Source organism: Lithobates pipiens, unplaced genomic scaffold, assembly GCF_037356315.1.
Source record: "Lithobates pipiens isolate NorthernLeopardFrog02 unplaced genomic scaffold, aLitPip1_a1.2 Scaffold_22, whole genome shotgun sequence".
In the NCBI taxonomy this organism is placed as follows: domain Eukaryota; kingdom Metazoa; phylum Chordata; class Amphibia; order Anura; family Ranidae; genus Lithobates; species Lithobates pipiens.
In genome coordinates this window covers 132,007,731-132,034,682 of record NW_027507784.1, presented here as the reverse complement: position 1 = coordinate 132,034,682, position 26,952 = coordinate 132,007,731, and the positions used below count along the sequence as shown (strand labels likewise).

The window sequence follows — 26,952 nt, the reverse complement described above, 5'->3', positions numbered from 1 at the left end:
AGAAATCCCTCCAAAGTGAGGGAATCCTGGTGTGTCATCAGAGTCAACAGATCTAGTATCATTATTGGAAGATTTCCCCTCTATTTCTGTTATTATGTCAACCCAAAATTTGGGATTTTCTTTTACTTTGGATAATAATGGCAAATATAGAGGGTGAATCTTCACAGACAGCAATAAAAACAGACAAGTGTTCTATTCCCTCCTCACTCTATCCAAAACAGAAGTTTTTCTCTGCTTGTTATAAGGTGCATCTTTTTACTGTGAATAACAGTAAAATGTGCAACAAATAAACTTGGGAGCTACCTGATAATCAAAATTCCGCTGGTCTGTTAAATCCCAGAAGGACTTTGAGACCAGCTACAAGTGCACTTCTCTAAGCCAGAGCTTTCCTTACCTGTAAAGATGATATTATTTATCCTTTTCCTAGCCTGTCCTATCAAAAAACGCTTTCTTTAGTTAGATTTGGGAAGAATGAGCCCATTCAATTATACACACCCATTGTTTTATCTCAGATGGAATAACTACAGTAGTCTTCACTGTGGCCTTAAGCAGTAGTTTGAGGGCATTTGGTACTAATTCAAATGGAATACAATGGCATTAGAAAGCAACAATGTAGAAACAGTACTTTTTATGGTGCAGACAGCTAAATATTAGAAGCATGAAATGCTTACACCTGTCTCAGCATTGGAACAATATGCATGGAAATGAAGCGATTGTGCTGAACACTGGGCTGAACAATATAGTTAAATACATTTAAAATGCTCAGAATTTCTTGTCACGACTGCAACATTTTATGCTTATACAGTTAGCATGTTCTGTATGCTGTTAATAATTAATTTTAAGTTATTATATTTGATAATCTGCAGTCATCTATGTAAAAGTAGAATGTAAGTGACACAGATTATTAAATTCAAATGGAAAAAAAAATTATTTAGTATTTACAAAATACTCAGTTGCTTCTGTAATAAAGTATACATTTAAATCATGTTTCTGGCTCGATGCAATTGCTGAATGTAAACAGCCAGAATAAGTAGCACGAAAAGGATCTGTCAAAGAGCGCAATAATTTAAAAGACTGATATATGTGTCATATTTAAAGATTCTGTTTGCAAAACATGCCAATCAATTCAATGACGCAAAATGAAGAACCCAATCCTTTGTCAAGTGACAAGATCTGCAAGAATCAAATGCTTTTCATACTTTAAGTTAAGCTATCCATGTCATTTTGATGGGAAGAAGACATGCTATTGTTTAACATGAAATATTTCACTGAGCTGGTCAGTAGGGTTTTCTCTATTGTCAGAATGTATTCTGTATCTTTATTTAATATCTCCTTATATTTTATTATAGGTAATAAAAAAAAAAAAAAAGAGGGGGTGGTGCACATACGCATAGCTAACTAAGATGGTTAGGGAACTAGAGGCCAGCCCTGCTCAATGGCTGCATTTCTTTTATGGATCACCCATAGGTATATGTGCAGCAATTCTCAGGGACCCTGAAAAACTGGGCCAAGCCAAATTGTGGGAGGCCCTGGGTCATACATCCTGCAAAATGGCACAGGCAATATTCTTAGCTGAGGAAGAAACCTACTTATCAAGGAAATGCTACTGAACTTGGTTTACTATATTCTTGGATTGTTTACACCTTCTTGAACATACCCTTGTCTTTTTTCTACACCCTCTGTATCCTGTCCTCTGAGACAGTGACATTGGAATGGTTGTTCCTTTAGCATAATTTCATGTTTTCACAAGCTTTGGCTTTGCTGATCCTGATTACCAATCACCAGATTGTTCAATGTATTGCAATGGAGGTTTACCCCTCAGTTTCATCAATATGGTGACGTGAAATTAATTTATTATGCTACGATTCCCCCCATACTATTATTTGCTGTGTGGTACACCCCGCTATCCCTCAACACTGCTCTGTACACATACTTTCCCGTTTTTGAATGGTTCATTGGTTCATAGGCTTGAGCAAAAAAAAAAAACAGACTAGGCCTCTTGGCCCCTTGCTCTGGATAATGTTTGGATATGATACATTCCTACCACTGCTTTATATATTAAATGTTCTTGGTTAGATTTCACAACTATGCCTTGTGTTTGTTTCTTTGATGAACAGGAGCTATACAATTATTTTATAGTTCTCACATTTGCTGTTTACAAAATACCCTCTCACACTGTGAGAAATTGTCTGCATACAGCTTTAGACTGAGGGACAGATCCTTTGGTAAAGTTCAGACTTCCTGTAGATAGGAAAGGTATTTTAGCAAGGTTCTCAATTGTTAAAGGATAAGTTCGCCTTTGGGAACACGTTTTCATGTTCCACCCATTTTTCTCCCCGATCTCGCTGTCACAATTTTCTTAAAAACACGACTATGTGGGGCTCCACCTACCTGGCCGTGTCATTCATTCGCAGAAGTCTGTAAATGGGAGAACTACAACTATTATCAGCCTTTGCAGCTGTGAGCTTGTAGTTCTCAATAAACCACAAGGGCAGTTTTGAGTGCTTAGGTAATTGTCTCTTCCTGTCAGAGTGTAAGTGCCTACTCGTACAAGGTATGAGAAGACAGCATACACAGGTAGTTTGCAGGAGTTCTGCATGGCACTCATGATCTGCTGATCGCAGGTGCAATGTTTTGCAGGCTCCTAGTAAAAAAATAAAATAATAAACACACATTTTTTTCTACCTGCAAAAAAGATGTGCATCGATTATATTTTTTTTACAAAGATGAACGTACCCTTTAATTGACACTAATTGTTTTAAAGTAATAATAGAGGAGCCAACCTATGAAAATAGTTTTCTGCTGTACATCCAGACATCACTTAGCACAACATCTCAGACTATACCCAGACATCCTCACATCACATGTTAATGGAAACAAGAGTCTAACTTACTTTTGGGCAAGGCTTTCCAGAGGTAATGTGCTGTTCCGATTATTAAAGTAAATCTGTAATATATCAGAAGCAAAGGTAAGGATTCCTTCATAGCTTGTGATATTGAGGCTTCTAAGAAAGCTGTTCAATGCTCCCATTACATTGATAATGATAATTTTATCCATTGGCTCAGATTTGTTCAACAATGCTTCTTTTATTATGGCCTGTAAAGAGCTATGTAACACTTGGATAGATTGGTATACATCCGAGTTGTTTGTTGGTTCTTTCTGTTGTAAGAATTTCGCTATGGATGTCAAAAATGTCTCAAAAGTGTTCATATTGGTATCATTCATAAACTTGGTGAAGGATGTTATGATCTCCATGGCAGAGTCTGCTGGTAACCCTGATGATGTTATTATCATACTTGAGATGCTTTCCAATTCCTCTAGCCAATTAAATCCAGAGTTATTGCCAAGTATTAAATTGCAAGTCCATGAACTAAGGTTAGAACAAAACATGGCATTGATGGATAGGTTCATCTTATTGTGGTACAAACTAAAAAGGTTCTTAAGTGAAATTGCACAACTATCAACTGATGAGATATTCATTTTAAAAAGAAACTGTTTTAGAAGATTATTTATCATGGAAAAGTTTCCGTCAAAAATGTTAACAAGTGAAATATGTGGCAGGCTTGCATTCAGTGTGACAATGTCATCTGTAAGATTCAGAACTCTGTTGACAACATTTAATAAATGAAGGAACTCTATGGAATAATCTGTAGTCTTAAGGAAGGATGAAATATTGTTGACTGTGTTCAGCATTGATGATACCAGTTGCCACCTAGTGGGACTTGTGCTGTTTTGAGTGACTTCTAGCAACTGTAGCATCGTGTTGTACAAGAAGTTAACAATGGTTTCATTTAGAAGTATCTGCTCATGCATCGAGCCATACAGATTTAAAATATTAAATACCTGAATCAAGTATTTTGAATATTCTGATGGATTTTGGCTATACAGTTCTGCCTGACTCATAAATACTGAAATCAAAGACTCCAAATGACTTGACTGATTATGAAGTGCCTGATAAATTATATGTATAATTTGACTATCCTTTGCTGCACAGGTAATGTTTTTTGTTGAAAGTTTGTTCGTAACCATGGCTAGTGCTCCATCAATTTTTTGAACCCAAAGACTGTTGATACCTGATACATTATTTATGGTAGAAATTAACTGGAGGGTGGATGCTAGTGTCTCAACAAGGCATGCCAGCTCTTTTATGGAGTTTGAGTTTTCTATGGTACAGCCATTAATATGTTCTTCCCATGTGGTATTAATGACATATTCAAAGATGTTAATAAGTGTAACATTACCATCAATTATGGGTGATTCCAAGATTATCTGACAACCCAAATCATTCAGTATGAGTTGCAACATATTTGTGATATCTGTGCTTGAACAGTTCTGCTTTAGTGAAGGCATTGTTGGATCTGTTAAACACTGCATGCTTGAATTCAAAAGATTCATCAACTTAGTTTTCAACAATGGAAATTCATAAAAGATGTTTCCACTCCAGTTATCCAGCAATAAACTGTATACATAATATAGAACACTCTGATTTGACCTGTTTTCAACAATACCCAAGATCTGATGGGATATGTTGTAGATTGCTTGTACGTTATAATTTAATGTTGAGATTTCAGGTATGTCTTTCAAAAAACTTTCTGCTGCCAGAAGGACCTCTTCTGTGAATAACATAACAAAAGATAGATTGTTCAGCCCTCCCCTATCATGTTCCTGTAATAACTGCAGCACAAACGTAGCTTCGCTGTCTGTGATTTGATTAAAAAATGAGCTCCAGGGACTTCCACTGACAAATGCTTGTTGAATAATTTGCTGAAAGACCACTGTCGTGTTATAAATAAAGGCTTCACTGGTAAGACTTCCATTTTGCAATGCCATATTCATCATGGTTTGGACAGCAGGCAGAATGTGAGACATTTCCAACAAGCCAAATACAGACTGTATTTTATTCACTGTAGGTACAAGGGAAGGATTGCTTTCCATAAGAGACAGAGTATTGTTTATCATGACTTCTATAAGTGTTACAAAACTATCTACATTACTAGAGGTTTGGAAAGTTTCTGTCTCATTTTTCATGTAAAGAATGTACCACTGAATAGTCTGAAGCTGAATTTTTATGTTCTCTAGTTCATTCGTAGTTTGAGAAACTAGTGTTGAATTTGTGTTTAATTCCTCTAAAGTCTGCACAATTTGAAGGAGAGTTGTTTCAATTTGCTGTAGTACAGACTGATTTTGATATGCCAAGCTTGTTAAATCATACATATAAATTAGTTGTTGGTAGACATCCACTGTAGTATTAACTTTACTGAGCCAATTTTTAATAATAGAAGAAGCCGCAACAAGAGTGTCATTAATAGGCTGAGGAAATGGCAACATGTCAAGAAGATCCATTAGACTTAAACTTAGGTCTAATGTGCACTTCAAAGGATCAACAGATATATTTGTATAACATTTAGGCAGCCCACTTACATAGTCCAGCTGAGAGATCAGCTTTTTAAGGTCAACAGATCCAAGAACATGAAGGATGTTGTCAACATTCTGTTTAAATTGCTCTGAAGCAGAATAGATGGACAGGATGTTAGGGTCATTTGTTAATGTCACATTTATAATATAGCTCAGTTCTCCATAGATATCCTGGACATTGTTGCAGGTGGCATTGTTAAGATGTGCTTGAGAACACAGAATAATTGAAAACATGCTATTGATTATTTTGATTTCACCATCAGTGAACTGGTTTAACTGAGGAAATTGCTGTACATCTCCAATAGTTGAATTTATGAACTGTATAAATTCATACAACTGCTGCTGGTACTTGAGACCAGAACTTGAACACTTACTGAGTTCCACTTGGCAAGTGGAAATCGAATCCAGAAGAGTCACCAAAACATTTTCTACTTTAATAAACAATTGTTGGTCTTCAGCTGGAATAAAACCAGAGATTAGAGTGAGCAAAGCCAAGGGTGCATTGGTGGGGTTAGAGGCCACGGCCTGTAGATTTGATGGTGTAAAAATTGAAAAAATAGCAGCATATCTACCAAAATCACCAGCCTGGCTGTTGTTGAAATAAAGACTTAGCAATCCAAGGGAATCCCGTAAGGTAGTATCATTGTTCAACAAATTTAATATCTGTTTTAAGTAAAAGTCAGCAAGTACAAAGCTATTGTTTGAATTGGGGTTACTTATTATATCGCCAAAGAGAACAATTACATGAGTCAGCGTTTCAGTTATATTTGAAGTAACTAGGTTTAAGCTTTGAAGTTTTTGGAGACTTTGTGTAAATTCTTGGATTGTTGTCTGATTAAAACCAGAAAGAATTTGAAGAAATTTTGTGACATAATTAACGGCTTCTGTGCTGCTGGTAGAAAAAGATTTGATTATGGACTGCAGTTCTACTAATGTCTGAAGAGACACATTAGGTGAAGAAAACAGGCCACTCAGTTGTATCCAGTATTGAACATCATTAATGATACTTTCTGTTATATTTTTGATTAGTCCTGTGCTGTTTCCTATTAGTTCTGGTGGAACAAGTTTTTCCAGCTTTATTAGAATTGTCTGAAGGGCTCCAAAATATTGCTCAGTAGTGGAATCCATAGTCAGAACATCAGTAATGTTCAGTAACAGGTTGACCATGTCTCCGAGGATACTCTTTAACTCTGTATCTACAGGATAGGTGTTGTTAATTTCTTGCTGAAGCTTCTCTATGATTATCTGGTTTACACCATTCTGTTTTAAGAGAGTCCATATTTTCTGCACATATCTGTAAGAATAAACAAAAAAAATTTAACATAGGTCATAACTATAAGCGGTACTCAGATCAAGTACTATTGGATGTAAGGGCCTATGCTCTCGCTTTAACCATCCAACTGTGTGGGAGAACTATCCTTATTAACTTCACTTCCATGTTATTGGAAGTTTTAAAGTAAATATAGATAAATCTAAATGTATTAAATTGTACTTAAAGAGGAACTGCAGTCTGCTCACATAATTTGTAATAAAAACATCTTTGCCATTCTGAAGCTTCTGCACTTGCCAAATATGCTGCAGAAATGTTTAGGCTGACATCCTTGTTTATTGATGTGATTATACATGCTTTAATGTGAGGTATATGGACATTACTGTGGTTTCGTACTGGAGCCATCTATTGACCAAATATGGGTAACACACCTGTTTATCATTACCTCAGAACAACCTAAAGACTTGTACAGGAAGTGACTGTTTGTTTGGATTCGGAAGGTTGACCTTGTTACCCAGGAGTCCGTGTGACCTACCCATGAACACTCTCTTACGCAGTGCATGCTGGGTAGGGAATAAAAGGGACCTGAGCAGCCATTTTAGGTCTCTTGGGACCATGTTACCTGCCTGTCCGGATCTTATTTATATTTAGATCTATCAGATACTTTATACAAAATATAATATACATATATTCTTTATTAAGATATAACAACATTTTCTTAAAGATATAAAGTAAAGGGGTTAATGATTTCTATTAGACAAAAAGATTGGTTTGCTAATCAGTAGTCATGTCCTCTCAGCGATTGCATATTGAATAGTACATAATGGGTAACAATCTTCTGATGAACACTATTTAAGTGCTCCTATGAGACCACATGATATACCTGAAAAAGGAGACCACGCCCTCTGAAACGCGTAGTCATACAACCATCAAGCATAATTCATCAGTGAGCTTCTGAGGATTGTGTGGAGTCTCTCTGCTCTCCAGGATCCTCGCTAAGAGCGGGCGGCTCTTGTGCAGTGGCTACTCATGGACTATTCAGACAGAGACTGTCAGTTCACTTCACATCCAGCTTGGATTTCTGGACTCAGGAGAGCAACCACGGCCTATATGGATGTGCTTGTTTTTATCAACACAATGTGAGTGTACTACATTTATTTGTCTATATAATTTTAATAAACAGTGTCACACTAGGGCTGGTTTGCTCTCTCTTTTACTACTGCCTTTGGAGCTGAAGCTACTGGCTGTTCATTTCCTGGATTTACACAGACACACAGAGGCACACCTCCAGCTCTGCAGCCCTGCAGCTCTCATTGGCCCTCTTATGACTAACACCGCTCCCTTCCTGGTAAACTCTCAAGAGAGTGAGGTGAGCGAGAGAGCTGTGCATGATGTTGTAAGTCTAGACTTTTACCAGACAAGAAACAGGATGTGGGCTGTATAAGGTATTAACTGGCAGAAAAAAATGTTTTAGTATCCAAATTTAAAACAACAAGGGCAGAAGATTTAATAGATGGAAAGTTAAAAAAATGACTGCAGGTACACTTTAATCAATTGTAAATTACTCCTCAATAGTAGTGTTCTTGCAGTGTATCTTACTTACTGCTTGACCTGAATTTGGTAGGGCAGTCACAATTGTGTGACACAAAAATACCAGGAGTGTTTCTAGGCTGGTAGCAGAGTTTAGGTTAAGGCAAATAGAATTGCCATTTAAATGGTGAGAGGGAAGGTGTGGAGGGGAGTGAGGATTGAGATGACATTTTGTTTGCTGGGAGATGGGATTTAAAGGATAAAAATGATGAGGGATGGATGGGAATGATGTTTTTTAACCAGTTGCCGACCGCCGCACGACGATGTACGTCGACAGCATGGCACGGGCAGGCATAAGGGTGTACATGTACGTCCCTGCCTTCCCGCGGGTCGGGGGCCCGATCGGGCCCCCGCCCGGTGCCTGCGGCGGTCGGTTTTCGTGCGGGAGCGATCCCGGACGAGGGGACGGCCATTCATTCATGGCCACCCCCTCGCGATCGCTCCCGACGAATGAAAATCCTTCGTGACATCACTTCCTCTCCTGTGAGGAGAGGAAGTGATGTATTCTCTCCTCCGTGTCGGTATTTTTCGTTCCGACACGGAGGAGAACGGATCGGTGAGTTGCACCAACACTCTACACAAACAGTAGAACATGCCAGGCACACTCACACCCCCCCTTTACCCCCCGATCACCCCCCCAATTACCCCTGCCCCCCAGTCACAGTGACACCAATGTCATTTTTTTTTTTTTTTTTTTTTTTTTTTTTTTTTTTTGCATTGGTGTCATTTGTGACTGTAATAACTGTTAGGGCAGTTAGGGTTAGCCCCCTTTAGTTCTAATGTACCCCCCTAACCCCCCCAATAAAGGTTTAACCCCGTGATCACCCCCCGTCGCCAGTGTCACTAAGGCTGGGTTCACATTGCAGCGGTTTATGAGAACGAATGTGATTCGCACCGCACTGCAGTGCAAATCACATCCGATCTCTGTGCGATTCGAGTTCAGCCATTCGCCGCACCCGCCACACCCGCCGCACCCGCCGCAAATTCGCACGGGACCCTTTTTTTGGCCCGCAGCAGAATCGGATCGCATGGGTGTTCACGCCATGCGATCCGAGTTTGCAGATCGCACTGCGATATGCAAACTGATCTGGGGGTGTCAGTAACATTTCACTGACACTCCCAGCAGTTCGCATAGGGCAGTGTGAACTGCCGCCGGGAGGCATGCGATGCGGGAACCCGCCGCGCATTCGTGGCGTTCCCGCATCGCTCCAGTGTGAACCCAGCCTAATAAGCGATCATTTTTCTGATCGCCGTATTAGTGTCACAGGTGACGCTAGTTAGGCAGGTAGGTATTTAGGTTCGCCGCAGCTTTTTATAGCACCAGGGACCCCCATATACTACCGCATAAAGCCCCCTGATTGCCCCCTAGTTAACCCTTTCACCAGTGATCACCATATAACTGTTACAGGTGACGCTGGTTGGTTAGTTATTTTTTTATAGTTTCAGGGCACCCGCCATTTATTACCTAATAAAGGTTTAACCCCCTGATCACCCGGCGGGTGTCATTTGTGACTAATAACTGTTAGGGCAGTTAGGGTTAGCCCCCTTTAGTTCTAAGGTACCCCCCTAACCCCCCCAATAAAGGTTTAACCCCGTGATCACCCCCCGTCGCCAGTGTCACTAAGGCTGGGTTCACATTGCAGCGGTTTATGAGAACGGATGTGATTTGCACCGCACTGCAGTGCAAATCACATCCGATCTCTGTGCGATTCGAGTTCAGCTATACAGATAGTATGGCTGAATTCGTGTCGCACCCGCCGCACCCACCGCAAACTCGCACGGGACCCTTTTTTTGGTCCGCAGCAGAATCGGATCGCATGGGTGTTCACACCATGCGATCCAAGTTTGCAGATCGCACTGCGATATGCGAACTGATCTGGGGGTGTCATTAACATTTCACTGACACTCCCAGCAGTTCGCATAGGGCAGTGTGAACTGCCGCCGGGAGGCATGCAATGCGGGAACCCGCCGCGCATTCGTGGCGTTCCCGCATCGCTCCAGTGTGAACCCAGCCTAATAAGCGATTGTTTTTCTGATCGCTGTATTAGTGTCACAGGTGACGGCAGTTAGGTATTTAGGTTCGCCGCAGCTTTTTATAACGCCAGGGACCCCCATATACTACCGCATAAAGCCCCCTGATTGCCCCCTAGTTAACCCTTTCACCAGTGATCACCATATAACTGTTACAGGTGACGCTGGTTGGTTAGTTATTTTTTTATAGTTTCAGGGCACCCGCCATTTATTACCTAGTCTCACTAGTGTACCCCTAAATTTAGGGGTGTCTACTTTCCAAAATGGGGTCATTTGGGGGGGGGGTTTGTGCCATCTTGGCATTTTATGGCCTTCAAAACTGTAACGCCCTTAGAAAGCCTGAAGGCGGTGCTTGGTTTTCGGGGCCCCGTACGCGGCTAGGCTCCCAAAAAGTCCCACATATGTGGTATCCCCGTACTCAGGAGAAGCAGCAGAATTTATTTTGGGGTGTCATTTCACATATGCCCATGGTATGCGTGAGCAATATATCATTTAGTGACAACTTTGTGAAAAAAAAAAAAAAAAAAGTTTGTAATTTTCCCGCAACTTGTGGCAAAATATAAAATATTCCATGAACTCAACATGCCTCTCAGCAAATAGCTTGGGGTGTCTACTTTCTAAAATGGGGTCATTTGTGGGGGTTTTGTGCCATCTTGGCATTTTATGGCCTTCAAAACTGTAATAGGTAGTGAGGAGTGAAGTCAAATATTTACGCCCTTAGAAAGCCTGAAGGCGGTGCTTGGTTTTCGGGGCCCCGTACGCAGCTAGACTCCCAAAAAGTCCCACATATGTGGTATCCCCGTACTCAGGAGAAGCAGCAGAATTTATTTTGGGGTGTTATTTCACATATGCCCATGGCATGCATGAGCAATATATCATTTAGTGACAACTTTGTGAAAAAAAAAAAAAAAAAAAAAAAGTTTGTAATTTTCCCGCAACTTGTGGCAAAATATAAAATATTCCATGAACTCAACATGCCTCTCAGCAAATAGCTTGGGGTGTCTACTTTCTAAAATGGGGTCATTTGTGGGGGTTTTGTGCCATCTTGGCATTTTATGGCCTTCAAAACTGTAATAGGTAGTGAGAAGTGAACTCAAAAATTTACGACCTTAGAAAGCCTGAAGGCGGTGCTTGGTTTTCGGGGCCCCGTACGCGGCTAGGCTCCCAAAAAGTCCCACATATGTGGTATCCCCGTACTCAGGAGAAGCAGCAGAATTTTTTTTGGGGTGTCATTTCACATATGCCCATAGCATGTGTGAGCAATATATCATTTAGTGACAACTTTGTGTAAAAAAAAAAAAAAAATTTTTTTTTTGTCATTATTCAATCGCTTGAGGCAAAAAAATAAAATATTCAATGGGCTCAACATGCCTCTTATCAATTTCCTTAGGGGGTCTACTTTCCAAAATGGGGTCATTTGGGGGGGTTTTGTACTGCCCTGCCATTTTAGCACCTCAAGAAATGAGATAGGCAGTCATAAAATAAAAGCTGCGTAAATTCCAGAAAACGTACCTTAGTTTGTAGATGTGACAACTTTTGCGCAAACCAATAAATATACAATTATTGACTTTTTTTTTACCAAAGACATGTGGCTGAATACATTTTGGCCTAAATGTATGACTAAAATTGAGTTTATTGGATTTTTCTAATAACAAAAAGTAGAAAATATCATTTTTTTTCAAAATTTGCGGTCTTTTTACGTTTATATCGCAAAAAATAAAAATCGCAGAGGCAATCAAATACCATCAAAAGAAAGCTCTATTTGTGGGAAGAAAAGGACGCAAATTTTGTTTCGGTACAACATTGCATGACCGCGCAATTACCAGTTAAAGCAGCGCAGTGCCAAAGTGTAAAAAGACCTCTGGTCATTTACCAGCAAAATGGTCCGGTCTTAAAGTGGTTAAATTAAATTTTTTTTTGCTAGGAGATGGGCTATAAAGGATAAGAATTAAGGGCCACAGACAACTCGCATTATGGCAAAATTGAAATATTGGGGGTTATTTACGAAAGGCAAATCCACTTTGCACTGAAAGTGCACTTGGAAGTGCAGTCGTTCTAAATCTAAGAGGTAGATCTGAAATGAGGGGAAGCTTTTATCATCCAATCATGTGCAAGTTAAAATGCTGTTTTTTATTTTCCTTGCATGTTCCCCTCGGATCTACAGCAACTGTACTTCCAAGTGTACTTTCAGTGCAGTTTCAAGTGCACTTGCAGTGCAAAGTGGATTTTCCTTTAGTAATTAACCCCCATTATGTTTTACCATTTGATAGATGAAAATCAACCTGGCATGTATAGCCATGGCGCAGTGGTTATATAATAGCTTTTCTTTGGACTGACAGAAACAGTTGGCAGTATGCTCTGAAACTGAGTCAGGTTGTCTGTAAGGTTGATGTCGCATTTGAGATTGCATTACTGGTGAAAATTTGCTGGGGACAGGATGGCTAGAATATGCAGAGAGGAGACTCCTCTAATTTTTATGTGTTACTCCCTCCATTCTTTTGGCAGTAAGTTGTCCCTCCTCCAAAACACTGCCAGAAATTCTGCAGTACCTAAGTTGCATGCAAGACAGTGAAACCTTGCTCAATCAGCCAGGCAGGGAGCAACACATACAAGCATGTGAGTGTTTCACCTCCCTGCTGTGCCCTCCACAGCACGTAGGTGTTCTCCAGCAACAGGATTGCAACTGTGACATTGACCTTAAAGGAGTTCCAGTCTCCTTGTCGGTTTAAAAAAAAAAAGAAGCCCCCCCCCATGATCTTCTTTGCTAGTGCAATTGAAAGTGTAAACTGTTATCATCATAACAATCTTCGTTTACTCACAGAGTCCCTGGTAGGTAGACAGTGCCCATTGCTACTGTGGGCATCTGAAGCCCGCTGGTACATGTTTTCTGGATTTGGTGCAACTGGCTACCCAGCATGCACCTCCCAATTTCACGCCTGCACAGTCAGGAAACAGTGTGGCGCAATGTGGATTGGGAGGATTGGGAGTCAAGATATGACGTACATTGCCATGGGGATTAGGGCCAGAAGTGGAGGGAATTCTAAATAAAACAAAAAAAATAGCGAAAGATTACAAGCACAGGTATCGGCTACCAGTGGGACAGTGGGTGTGAAAAAAGGTGGAACTCCGCTTTAACTGATGTTTCTTAAAAAAATAGCTAGCTTGTCAGAGACCCCCATCTCCTACTGTCCTTTTGGGGCCCATTAACACCAGAAACTGCACATAATTTAGCATTTTTGACTGCATGTTTGCATTAATTTGAAGCGAGCTTGAGGTGCGTTTGATGCTCGCTTGAATGCATTTTGCATGCGTTTTGAGCTGCGCCTAGCACTTCATTTGCAGTGCATTTTTCTCTAAGTTTTTGGGCTTGGCTTTCTTGGCTTAAAGGGGCACACGGCGGTGCATCTGAAGCACGTTCGTAGCATGTTCCCTGCATTTACAGTGCAGAAAAATGCAGCATGCTCCACTTTTTTTTTTTCCGCAAATGTGCTCCACTTTTTTTTAACTGTGCTGAACTGCATTGCAATGATGTGAACTATGCCAATAGGATTACCTTCATTTTGGGGTGACTATGCAGTTAAACTGCAGTTTAAAATGCATCCAACTGCATTTGGTGTGAAAGGGCCCTGTGTGTTGTCTGCATCTTATCTTCAGTCTCTGGAACACCAGAGATGTGCAGCTAAAAGAGAACTCTCTTCTTTGAAAATGCTCAGCTAAATATTTACAGTCTGAAAACAAATAAGCTGTATATTAAAAGATGGTGAAATATTCATCAGTAGTACACTAATAATATTTCACAGTAGCGCAAGTAAAACATTCATCAATAAAATATTGTAAAGTAAAAAGTCCTTGAAAATAAAGTTCAGAATATATGCCACACTCAAGTGTTGATTCTTGTTAAGAATATCGCACGTTGAATCCACCACCAAAGTGACAAGAAGCGTGTCCCACTCCCTTTAGTGTGACACTCACCAGATCTAATTGCCATTCATTTACATGAGTGTCAAATAGCACTTTTTAAAACTCCATTCTGATCGTTCAGAAACTAATCTCCACCTTCCGTATTCTATTAATTCTCATTAGAGTAGTCATACAGTGCCTTGAAAAAGTATTCATACCCCTTGAATTTTCCACATTTCACATTAACAAAAATCAACACTTGTGTGTGACATATATTCTGGACTTTATTTTTCAAGGAGTTTTTACTTTACAATATTATATTGACTTAACGTTTAGAACGTTTATTGACTTAACGTTTAACTTATGCTACTGTGAAATATTATTAGTGATGAGTATTTCACCACCTTCTCTATTGTTTACATTAAGTAGCAGTACAAATAGCTCTGTCACTAAGTATATATATATATATATATATACTGTATTTTTTCACCACCTTTTCTATTGTTTACCTACAAATAGCTCTGTCACTAAGTATATATATATATACTGTATATATACTGTATTTTTTCACTACCTTTTCTATTGTTTATATTAAGTAGCAGCACAAATAGCTCTGTCGCTAATTATTTAACCCTTTGATCGCCTCTAAAGTTAGCCCCTTCCCTACCAGTGTCATTAGTACAGTGACAGTGCGGTCGGTGAGTTGAGTTGTAGGTCCAGCAGAGTCGATCACCGCGGAGATACCCGTGATCATCTCACGGGGAGGAAGAACGGGGAGATGCTAATGTAAACAAGCATCTCCCCGTTCTGCCTAGTGACAGTGTCACTGATCTCTGCTCTCTGCGATTGGGAGCAGAGATCAGTGACGTGTTACATGTAGCCACGCCCCCCACAGTTAGAAACAGGCCCCAGGACACACTTAACCCTTACCCTGCCCCCTAGTGGTTAACACCCTCATTGCCAGTGTCATTTACACAGGAAACAGTGCATTTGTATAGCACTGATTGCTGTATAAATGACAATGGTCCCACAAATGTGTCACAAATGTCTGACATTTCCACCATAATGTCGCAGTCACAATAAAAATTGCAGATCACCGCCATTACTAATAAAAAAATGATTAATAAAAATGCCATAAAACTATCCCCTATTTTGTAAATGCTATAACTTTGCACAAACCAATCAATAAATGCTTATTGCAATTTTTTTTACCAAAAATATGTAGCAGATACGTATCGGCCTAAACTGAGGGAAACATTTTTTTATATATTTTTGGGGGATTTTTTTATAGCAAAAAGTAAAAAATATGTTTTTTCTTACAAAATTGTCGCTCTTTTTAAAAAAAATAAACACCGCAGGGGTGATCAAATACCACCAAAAGAAAGCTCTATTTGTGGGAAAAAAAGGACATCAATTTTGTTTGGGAGCCACGTTGCATGACTGCACAATTGTCAGTTAAATCAGTGCAGTGTCGAATTGCAAAAAGTAGAAGGTGGTAAAATCTTCCGGGGCTGAATCAGTTAAAAGCTCATCTGCTTTCAGCTGTCAGTTTGTAAAAAAAAATGTATGCAACACATGTAATGTACAGTAATGATGATAATCTCCATTTAGCTTCCGACATGCATACTAATTAATACAATTATTTCTCCAGAAACCTGCGAATGAAGTCCCAAAGTTTCAACTGCCTAAGGGCTTCCACAGAGTCTAGCCATATGGCTCTCTTGTATGTGCAATAATTTGCTGTTTGACAATGGGTCTATGAAAAGAAAATACTTGACAAACCTGTACTGCTTCATTCCCATGGCTTTACTCTAACCTTGAAACCTGTGGATAACTTCAGTGTGAATTTTTTTTTCGGCTGACTCATTCTGCTAGTCTTATTCTTACCCCCGTACCCCCCGCTTTCCCCGCCCCTTCTCCGGTCATGGTCCGTGTCCCACCTCCGCTCACCCCCACCATTTTTCCGGTCAGCAGGGCTAAGATGAAAGACACAGAGCAGGCTGTGATTGTTCTCCTTCACCTTTCTGTCAGCAGCAGAGGAGGCTGGATTGATAAAGCAGCGGTTGGACAAGAGAAGATACAGAAGGGGACACTGTGAGTTACAGGAATCAGTGTGCAGTAACGTCTAGCAACCAGTGGGTGATTAGTGATGGTGTACAGTAACTTCTAGCAACCCAATCAGTTAGCGGTAATGGTGAGCAGTAACTGCTAGCAACCCAATCAGTGAGCGGTAATGGTGTGCAGTAATCTCTAGCAACCCAATCAGTGAACAGTAGTTATCTGCTGTATTCTCTCACAACCAATCAGTGAGCGGTAAGGATAGGTTGTAATCTCTGGCAACCAATTTAAATTGCTGCATGATCTGCCGACCTGCTATTTTTTGTATGTCTCAGAATGTGGAGGGGGGGGCAAGAAAATGTTTGCCCAGGGCCCAATCAGACAGCCCTGATCAGCATGCTTAAGCCCTTGTACACACGGTCGGAGATTCCGACAACCAAATCCGTCGGATTTTGTCCGACGGATCTTGTCCGAAATTGTTGCATACACTCGGTCAGACAAAGTTGTTGGAAAATCCGATCATTCAGAACGTGATGACGTAATTTCGTTACGATGGGACTACGTTCAGGCTAGTAGCCAATAGCTTTGATGTAGGAATTTGATCTGAGCATGCGTGGCACTTGGTCCAATCGGAATTCTCTACACATGATCGGAGTATGTCCGATCGGACCAGTTTGTCGGAAAATATTTCCAGCAAGTTGGAAAATTTGGTCCGACCGAAACAGTCCGATGCATACCACACACAGTCGGATTATCTGACAAAACGGTCCGATAGGACACATTCCGATGGATTCTCCGACCGTGTGTACAAGGGCTAAGAACAATCTTGCTGATGTTAGAATTTCCCAGGGATACTTAAGTACTGTATAGTATTCACATATATCAGTTGTAGTTATACTTGATAAGGTAAAATAGTGGAGCTACAGTATATATAAATCCAAGCCAAAATAATAAATAGAAAAGTAGCTGATTTACTATTAGAGTAAAGCATGTTTACTTTGCAAAGTGAATTTTGACTGAGCTTAATAAATAAGGGGAAACTGTGCTAACTTCTACTATCCAAACATGTGCAAGCAAAATACATGTTTTAAATGTCCCTTACACATTATTAGGTATTCTTTGCAAAGTCAATTTTACCATATTCATTAAGGTAAGTAAAAATTTCCTTGACAAGTAAACATGCTTTACTCTTTTAGTAAATCAGCCACTATTTATGAATGGCTCACGCCAAGCTAGGAATAGTGATTTTAATTATTAAAATATTTTTATTTATGTATTTGGCTTGGATTTACATATACAGTAGCTCCACTATTTTGTCTTATCAGGTATAACTACAACTGAGATGTGTGAATACTGTACAGTAATTAAAGCGGTTGTAAAGGCAGAAGGTTTTTAATCTTATTGCATTCTATGCATTAAGATAAAAAGCCTTCTGTGTGCAGTAGCCACCCTCAGCCCCCTTAATACTTACCTGAGCTTCATCTCTATCCAGCGATGTCCACGAGTCCCTCAGGCCATCCGGGACTCTCCTTCCTGATTGGCACAGCAGTGGCGCTATTGGCTCTCAATCAAAGTCAGTTACCCAATCAGCTCTGTGTCTGAATGGACAGAAGAGGAAGATCCAGGCTGCCCTGTGCAAATCCACTGCACAGAGCAGGTAAGTATACTTGTTTGTTATTTATTTTTTTAAACAAGACTTTACAATCGCTTTAACCGCATTCCGACCAGCCGCCGCAGTTGTACTGCGGCAGCGGGACTCGGCTGTGTGAATCGCCCTTATTTTACGTCGGTAACATAACGCCCATGCTCGCTCCCCAAGCCGATCGCTCGGGGCAAACAGAGAACTGAGAGCTGTGTGTGTAAACACACAGTTTCCGGTTCTCTGAGCAGGGAACTGACAGATCGTCTGTCCATACATTCCCTGCACAGTCCCATCCCCCCTTCAGTTAAAACACAAAATAGGATACATGTTAACCCCTCCCTTGCCCCCTAGTGTTAATCCCTTCACTGCCTGTGACATTTCAACAGTAATGACATTTTAATCGCACCGATCGCTTTATTAATGCTAATGGTCCCAAAAATGTGTCAAAATTGTCCCACATGTCCACCATAATGTCGCAGTCATGATAAAAATCGCTGATCGCCGCCATTAATAGTGAAAAAAAATATTAATAAAAATGCCATAAATCTATCCCCTATATTGTAGACGTTATAACTTTTGCGCAAACCAATTAATAAACGCTTATTGCAATTTTTTTTAACCAAAAATATGTAGAAGAATATGTATCGGCCTAAACTGAGGGAAAACAAGTTTTTTTTATATATTTTTGGCGGATATTTATTATAGGAAAAAGTTTAAAATAATGCGTTTTTTTCAAAATTGCCGCTTTTTTTATTTATAGCGCAAAAAATAAAAACCGCAGAGGTGATCCAATACCACCAAAAGAAAGCTCTATTTGTGGGAAAAAAAAGGACATCAATTTTGTTTGGGAGCCACGCGCAATTGTCAGTTAAAGCGATGCAGTGACGAATTTGCAAAAAGTGGTCTGGTTTTTGGCCAGCCAAATGGTCCGGGGCTTAAGCGGTTAAGTATCCCCGGTGAATTCAAACACCAGCAAGGCTGTTCTTAAGCATGCTGATAAGCAATGATTACTTTGCAAAGAGAAAATTGTAGCTAAGTGAATCAAGTGAAGTTGTGCTGACTTTTAATGCAGTCATTTAATTATGTGCAAGCAAAAATCTTGTATTTTATTTTTTTTTTCAAATGATTGGCTAATAAGTGAATCATAACCTTGTTTCACCCCTTATTTACTAAAACAGGTTACCTTTTACTTTGCAAATTCTTTAATTTTTTAAAAATGAATATGCTCTATTTAAAAATGTATAACGCCCACACTGCAAGGGTCAACAGCTCAGTTAGTCTAAGGAAGAGGAGAAGTGCTTTAAGTCCTTTGATCCCCTGCTTTTTTGGCAGGCAGTGGTCTCTCATGCTCTGGCAGTGAACTGTCCCTTGGCATCATCGAATTAAATGCAGGGCTACAGACTCTGTATTGGTTTTGGTGCCATCAGGACCTTAGACCGCTGGAGCATGAAGGAGATGGTGCTGGAGGGACCAGACCAGCAATGTGGAGGAGCTGAGGATCAGGCAGTTAAATCTTTTTCTCTATGTCCCCTAGACCTAAACAGGCAATAGAACTTTTGTAGTGCACTGCAAGGTAAAATTTTAACATTTCTTTGAGTTGAGCTTTCAGCAAATCAACCCCTTAGCCCCTGTACACACGGTCGGAGAATCTGTCGGAATGCGTCTTATCGGACCGTGTCGTCAGATAATCCGACTGTGTGTGGTATGCATCGGACTGATTCCGTCCGAATCTCCGTCCGACCCAATTTTCCAACATGTTGGAAATATTTCCCGACCAACTGGGCCGGTCGGACCTAATCCGATCATGTGTATAGCATTTTGATCGGACCAAGTGCCACGCATGCTCAGATCAAATTCCTACATCAAAGCTATTGGCTACTAGCCTGAATGTAGTCCCATTGTAACTAAATTACGTCATCACGTTCTGAAAGATCTGATTTTTCGCCAACTTGGCCCGACCGTGTGTATGCAACAGTTTCGGACACAATCCGTCGGACTAAATCCGACGGGCAAAATCCGACGGATTTGGTTGGCAAAATCTCCGACCGTGTGTACAGGGGCTAGTGTCTGTGAACGGCTCAAGGTAGATTAGTGTATTTTGATCGAAAATACATTTTGCTAGTGTTTTAAATCATACAGCAATACACAGAAATATTTATGGCACATAAACCATTGGACTAGGATACACTAATGACTGTTGGTAGTGCGGTAAGGAGTGTACTTTGAGACATTACAGCCAATAAATACTGTATATCCACTTAAGCCCCGGACCAATTTGCAGCCAAAGGACCAAGCCCCTTTTTGCGATTCGGCACTGCGCCGCTTTAACTGACAATTGCGCGGTCGTGCGACGTGGCTCCCAAACAATATTGGCATACTTTTTTCCCCACAAATAGAGCTTTCTTTTGGTGGTATTTGATCACCTCTGCGGTTTTTATTTTTTGCGCTATAAACAAAAATAGAGCGACAATTTTGCAAAAAATGCAATGTTTTACTTTTTGCTATAATAAATATCCCCAAAAAAATATATAAAAAAACTTTTTTTTTCCTCAGTTTAAGCTGATACGTATTCTTCTACATATTTTTGGTAAAAAAAAATCACAATTAGTGATTATTGATTGGTTTGCGCAAAAGTTATAGCGTTTACAAAATAGGGGATAGTTTTATAGCATTTTTATTAATATTTTTTTTTTACTAGTAATGGCGGCGATCAGCGATTTTTATTGTGACTGCGACATTATAGCGGACACATCGGCCATTTTTGACACATTTTTGGAACCATTGTCATTTATACAGCAATCAGTCATATTTAAATGCACAGATTTCTGTGTAAATGACACATGGCAGTGAAGGAGTTAACCACTAGGGGGCAGTGTAGGTGAGGTTATGTTTTTTTATTGTAGGGGGCGTGGCCTGGCATGTGATGTCACTGATCGTCCATCCCTAGAAAAGGGAAGAGACAATCGGTGACAGCCACACTAGGAAGCACAGGGAGAGGTTTGTTTACACAGACCTCTCCTCGTTCTTCAGCTCTGTGACCCAATCGCGGGACACCAGCGGCGATCAGGTCCGCTGGTCCCGTGGCCACGGTCACGGAGCTCAGGACCAGGTCAGGAGTGTGCCGCCGGAGGCTGGGCACTTAAAAAGCAACATACAGGTATGTGCTTGTGCCCAGCCGTGTCATTCTGCCAACGTACATCGGCTTAAGTGGATATAATACCTCCAGCATGTAATTAAACAAGGTTTTATATACAGTATAGCTGTGTGAAACCTTATTGTATTGTGGGTTATGTGCATGATTTAGAGTATGTGTGTTTTTCTTTTCCAATGGCTTTTATTGAAATTTTGAAAAAAAGCAAATACAACTTGTCAAGGTTTTAATGCTTGTATTATTTTACTAAAGTTGTCTGTTTTCCTTTCATTTGTTTTTTTTTTCTTTTTTTTTCTTTTACGGTCACAAAGTGGTGGAGACAACAGTGTACAGGGTGCTTATGGCTCACTTAATTGGCCCTCCAGGCAAACAGTTTAATAGTGCATATGGATGAAATATACATATATTTACTGTGTTACCAATCAAAGATTTATAACTTTGGCTTGTAATTCTTGTCTTACACAAACCTTGTTAGTCAGGAAAATTATTCTAATATTTTAAAGTTTAGCACTACCACTTTTAATATCAGCTTTCCTGATGATTCTCTGTCCAATGAGGGGGACTGGAAGAAGAGAAGTGATAGAGAAAGCCATTGCTAAACCACAAAGATGAATTGCTTAATTAAGAACTACGTGCATCTGTGCCATGTGAGAAATGTGTATAATTCACAAGATTGGCCGTGCACAATGACAAATAATTTGGCAGATAACATAGTAAACAAACAGTATATCATTTTAACTGTGTTTTTCTGGCGTTTATCTTGAAGATCTCAGGAAATAATCAGATTACCATTAGGTAATTTATTTACTCCCAACAGATGAAATAAACTCCCTACCTAGGCTACTAATATATGCAGGATGCCACTACGTTAAATATTGCAAGTGTACTTTTCAAACAAAGTTCCAAAATAGAGTCATCTCTTTTTGGCAGATGGAGAATATCAATAACATCTGCTTACCTGGCTCCTAATACCGGTATATGAAGCATAAAACATTTAGTGCAGGGGACAACCAGTGAGAAGCTACTCACATAAACCCTAATGCCCCGTAGACATGATCGGATTTTCCGGCAACAAATGTTGGATGTGAGCTTGTTGGCTGAAAGTCCGACTATGTGTATGCTCCATCGAACATTTGATGCCAGACTTTCCGCCAACAAATGTTGGCTAGCAGGTTCTCAAATTTTCCGCCAACTAAACTTTGTTGTCGGAAATTCCAATTGTGTGTACACAAGTCCGACGAACAAGAGGTCACGCATGCTTGGAATCAAGCAGAAGGAGTCGCACTGGCTATTGAACTTCCTTTTTCTCGGCTCGTCATATGTCTTGTATGTCACCACGTTCCCACGTTCGTAATTGTTGGCCAACATTTGTGTGACCGTGTGAATGCAAGACAAGTTGGAGCCAACAGCCTTCGAACAAAAATCCACGGCTTTTTTGTTGTTGGAAAGTCCGATCGTGTGTACAGGGTATAACACTGTGCAGGGAACCAGACATCCTTCAGAATATGTATGCAAGTTCCAAAACATATTTACCTGCCATGATACACATATGGCTCCATATGAGAAGTTCTTGTCTGTATTAAGTATGCCTTTATGACTATTCCTCTAACAGGTATACGGTACTTGCAATATAAAAATTATACTATATGAAATACAGTATTTTATGTGTATCTTAATATAATATTTATGATGGCCTATTCTATACATGGCAACATTTAGATGGAAATCCCTGTGAGTGGGAGTCGTGGTGGCACTACGAGCCAATTCGATTCTGAAGCTGACCCGTGGAGTCATTATATCTGGGTTCCCAAATAAGCTCCGGGCTGACCCTCTTCTTCTTCTTCTCCTTCTCTATTTCTTTCTCCACCCCCCCCCCCTTTTTTATTTCTTCTTCTCTTTCTTTTTCCCATCTCTCTGTTATCTACATTTAATGTATATTCGGTTTAGGACCTTACACAATTGTGTGCCCAACGATAGTCTCAGGTATTAGTGTCGGGGGTCTCCCTGCTACTCCTTAGCCTCCCCCCCCCATCCTGTTCCCCCATACGATGCCAATAGAAAATGTTTATTCTCTGACCCATTATTGCTCAGGACTACATATTTTTGTTTTATTTCTTGACAATGATGGATAGTAGATTTATTTAACATTTGGATATTAACCTGAGACCATATCTTGCCTGATGTATGCCATTTTCTTCTGATGTTGAATTTTACTTATCTTCACTGGTCATGCATTATTTACTTGTGTCTTAATATGACGACAACCTGAGAATTGGCTTTGTTCCAGTGTTATTTCTGTTATTACCAGATATTTTCAATAAAAATATTGAAATATAGATTCTAAAGCTGTATACATGTACTGGCAGAGGTGATCACAAGGACAAGAAAAAATATTAGGATGATAACCTCAACAGCTTAATTGTTCAATCAGTAACCTGGGTTTGTGTCTGGGTTTTGCTGTAGCTGCAGTAGATTTCCCACTCCTGGCTAAGCTTTCTGACAGGGGTGCCATGATCACAAATCCAAATCCTATGCAGGTAAGACAATTCCCATATAAGAATTTTAACTGTGCATTTATCTGCTTGCATGGTAGTTTTAAATAGGTATAGTACCACGTTTTATGCCTTTGGAAACTAAACACAAATGATGACCTTTAATACCACAATATTTTTTATTCTATATCATATCCCACCTTTTTTATAAACACACCCACCTTGTAAAAGCTGTTGAAGAATTACCAGATACATCTTTTATAAGCATCTGTGAACTTTGCAGGAAAACGTTCCAATCTGCGGAGCCATTGCAAACCAAACTAGTAAAATTATATTTACCTAGAGAATAAAATAAATACAATGGTGAACACCTAATACACAACATAGCCTGTATGTCTCAAGTACAATGACTACATTTAAACACAAATGTATCAATCAATAAACTAGTGTGAAAGTAGGCAGGTCACATTTCTGAAGGACGAGGCTTTAATTTCAGTAATTTTCAGAAAGGAATAGAGGTGCTCAACATTTATTCCTTTCTGAAAACAACCAAAATGAAATTAGGAGGCCAAAAAAATTCTAAACTGCTATTTTACTAAACAAATACTTCAAAAGAATCAAAGGATAATAACAAGAGGTATCTTACTTTACATTTACTATGTTAAAAATACACTATGCTTGCAGCAAAGGAGACATAATCCAGGTCTCATTAGCTGTTATCAGGGTTGTCCTAATGAGTACTCATACAAAGCAACCAACAAGGTGATCCACGTCAATAGGAAAGACATGTTTTCTACTTCCATACCTTCCATACCTGAAACACTAGGCTTTGTTGAACCATTCAAGTCATTTCACAATGGAAGAACCAAAGTTTTTAGTAGCTCAGCACAGGGTCAACAAGCTAATCTGAGCTTCTAAGAAAACATATTCTTCTGCTGTGAATTTTGGGGATGAATTAAGCGACAGTGCTTGCAGGTATAGAGGTCGGGACCATTGATGTAATGGAATTTTTTAAGCATACAAGTTCAGACAAGAATATTCTGGTGAAAGCTTAATCTGGCTCCCCACCTTTGAAAGTCATGCATTTGCGTTGTATTATAAAAATGGTGTATGTTATAGATGACTTACAAGCATTACTGGAATTCTCATTAGTCAAAGATGTCATCAGCCAGTAGATTATTTGAAATGTTTGTGTTTGTTCCACGGCAAGACAGCCATTGCTGGGTTTACAAGGCAACATCTACAGAATAGAAATATTTAGGTTACAGGAAATGGTAACAAAATAAATGCAGCTATTGGAGAAATCCAGTTTCTTTGACACCTGTTATTATCCAATAGACGTCACGTGGCAGCTGGACTCTTATGTTGCTAATGTTCTTATTAACGAGGGGTCTTCAAAAAGTTTCCACACTTTTTTATATTTAATAGAGTAGAAAAAGTGCGGAACTTTTTTGAAGAACCCTTGTACTTGGTGACCTAAAATTATCTCTCTCAGACAGTGTAAAACAGGCCATACATTATGAAATTCTATTTACTTCCACCATTGGTAGAAGGAAACAAAATTGCTTGATTCCCCTATCAACATAGTCAGTGTTGATGGGGGAATCCCTCCTGCAGAACACAATGATTACTGTTGCTGGCTACAGCATTCGCACTGGTTTTACACAAGTTGTTTGATGGATTGAATTGTGTGCAACCAGGGTGCTCATACATGGATCAAAAGTCAGCCAGGTCCTGGCTGGCTTATTGCATGCAGATATCATTAAGTGAACTCTCAGTTTATTTCCACTAAACACAATCTAGGTTCATCCAAACAAAAGGTATTTAATCACTCGCCGACCGTGCTTTAGCCAAATGATGGCTACAGCACGGCCAGCCAGTTCTTGCATGGCATCATATGACATCCTCACTTGATCGCACCCGCCACGTGCCCGCTGCGCTCTGTGACCGCTGCGTCACTGAGATACAGCTGATCACAGATTGGATAAAGGGCCAATCACAGTTGCCTTTTACCACATTATCATCTGCGTCCACTCACAGCTGATCACGACATGAACACAAGCCAGTTATCAGTATTCCTTTCCTCATGCTGACAATGTGAGAAGAAGAGAGCTAATAACTGGCTTGTGTAAAAGGGACAGCTACACTGATAATCAGGCCAATGATTATCAGTGTTCTGATTGTCAGTGCAGTCCCAACAGTGCTCACCAGTGCTGCCTATCAGTGCCCACCAGTGCTGCCAATCAATGCCCACCAGCGCTGCCAATCAGTGCTCACCAGTGCTGCCAATCAGTACCCATCAGTGCCTCCTTATCAGTGTCACCTATCAGTGCTGCCTATCAGTGCCGCCTACTAGTGCCCATCTGTGCCCATCATTACTACATATCAGTGCCACCTTTCAGTGCCCATCAGTGCTACCTATTAGTGCCCTTTAGTGCTGCCTATCAGTACCCATCAGCACCACCTATCAGTTCTCATCAGTGCCACCTATCAGTGTCCATAAGTGGCTCCTATCAGTGCAGCCTCATCAGTGCCCATCAGTGCCCATCAGTGCAGTCTATCAGTACCCATCAATCCCACCTCATCAGTGCCCATCAGTGCAGCCTCATCAGCGCACATCAGTGAAAGTGTTTGTTTGCCAAATTTTATAACAAACTATGAAAAACATTTTTTCTAAATTTTTAGTCTTTTTTCATTTATTTAACAAAAAATAAAAAACCCAGTGGTGAGTCAATATCACCAAAAGAAAGCTCTATTTGTGTGAAAAAAATAATAAAAATGTAATTTGTGTACAGTGTTGCATGACTCGCGCAATTGTCATTAAAAGTTTGACAGCGATGAAAGGTGGAAATTGACCTTGGCAGGAAGGGGCTAAAATTAAGTAGCCAGTAGACAAGTGGCTAAGGTCTTACAGTTCATATTCTTTTTATCACAGCTATAGCCTGTCCCCTGACTAGGGATGAGCCGAACACCCCCCGGTTCGGTTCGCACCAGAACTTGCGAACGACCCCCGCGTTCGGTACGAACGTTAGAACCCCATTGAAGTCTATGGGACTCGAACGTTCGAATTGGAAAGTGCTAATTTTAACGGCTAATATGCAAGATAGTGTCCTAAAAAGGGTTTGGCGACCTGCCTCCTGCCTCAGGGGACATGGGTCACTGCAAAAAAAAGTTTTAAAAACTACCGTTTTGGTGGGAGTACTGATTTTAATGACGATTAAAGTGAAAAAAAAAAAGTGAAATATTCCTTTAAATATGGTGCCTGGTGGGTGTCTGTAGTATGCCTGTGAAGTGCCACGTGTTTCCCGTGTTTAGAACAGTCCCTGCACAAAATGACATTAAGCGGAAATAACACCATTTAAAACTGCTTGCGGTTTTAATGTTATATCTGGTTCCTGCAATA

General features: G+C 40.1%; 1 protein-coding gene across 1 annotated transcript in view; it reads right to left on the bottom strand.

Annotated features, from left to right (window-relative positions):
- ABCA12 (ATP binding cassette subfamily A member 12) overlaps nucleotides 1-26,952 on the bottom strand; it is a 268,673-nt gene that overhangs the window by 148,283 nt on the left and 93,438 nt on the right. Inside the window, exons 10-12 of the mRNA XM_077448325.1 lie at nucleotides 24,678-24,789; nucleotides 23,771-23,888; nucleotides 2,894-6,709 (exon numbers count right to left, since the gene is read on the bottom strand). Coding sequence (XP_077304451.1) covers nucleotides 2,894-6,709; nucleotides 23,771-23,888; nucleotides 24,678-24,789 — 4,046 coding nt within the window. The remainder of the gene's footprint in view (nucleotides 1-2,893; nucleotides 6,710-23,770; nucleotides 23,889-24,677; nucleotides 24,790-26,952) is intronic.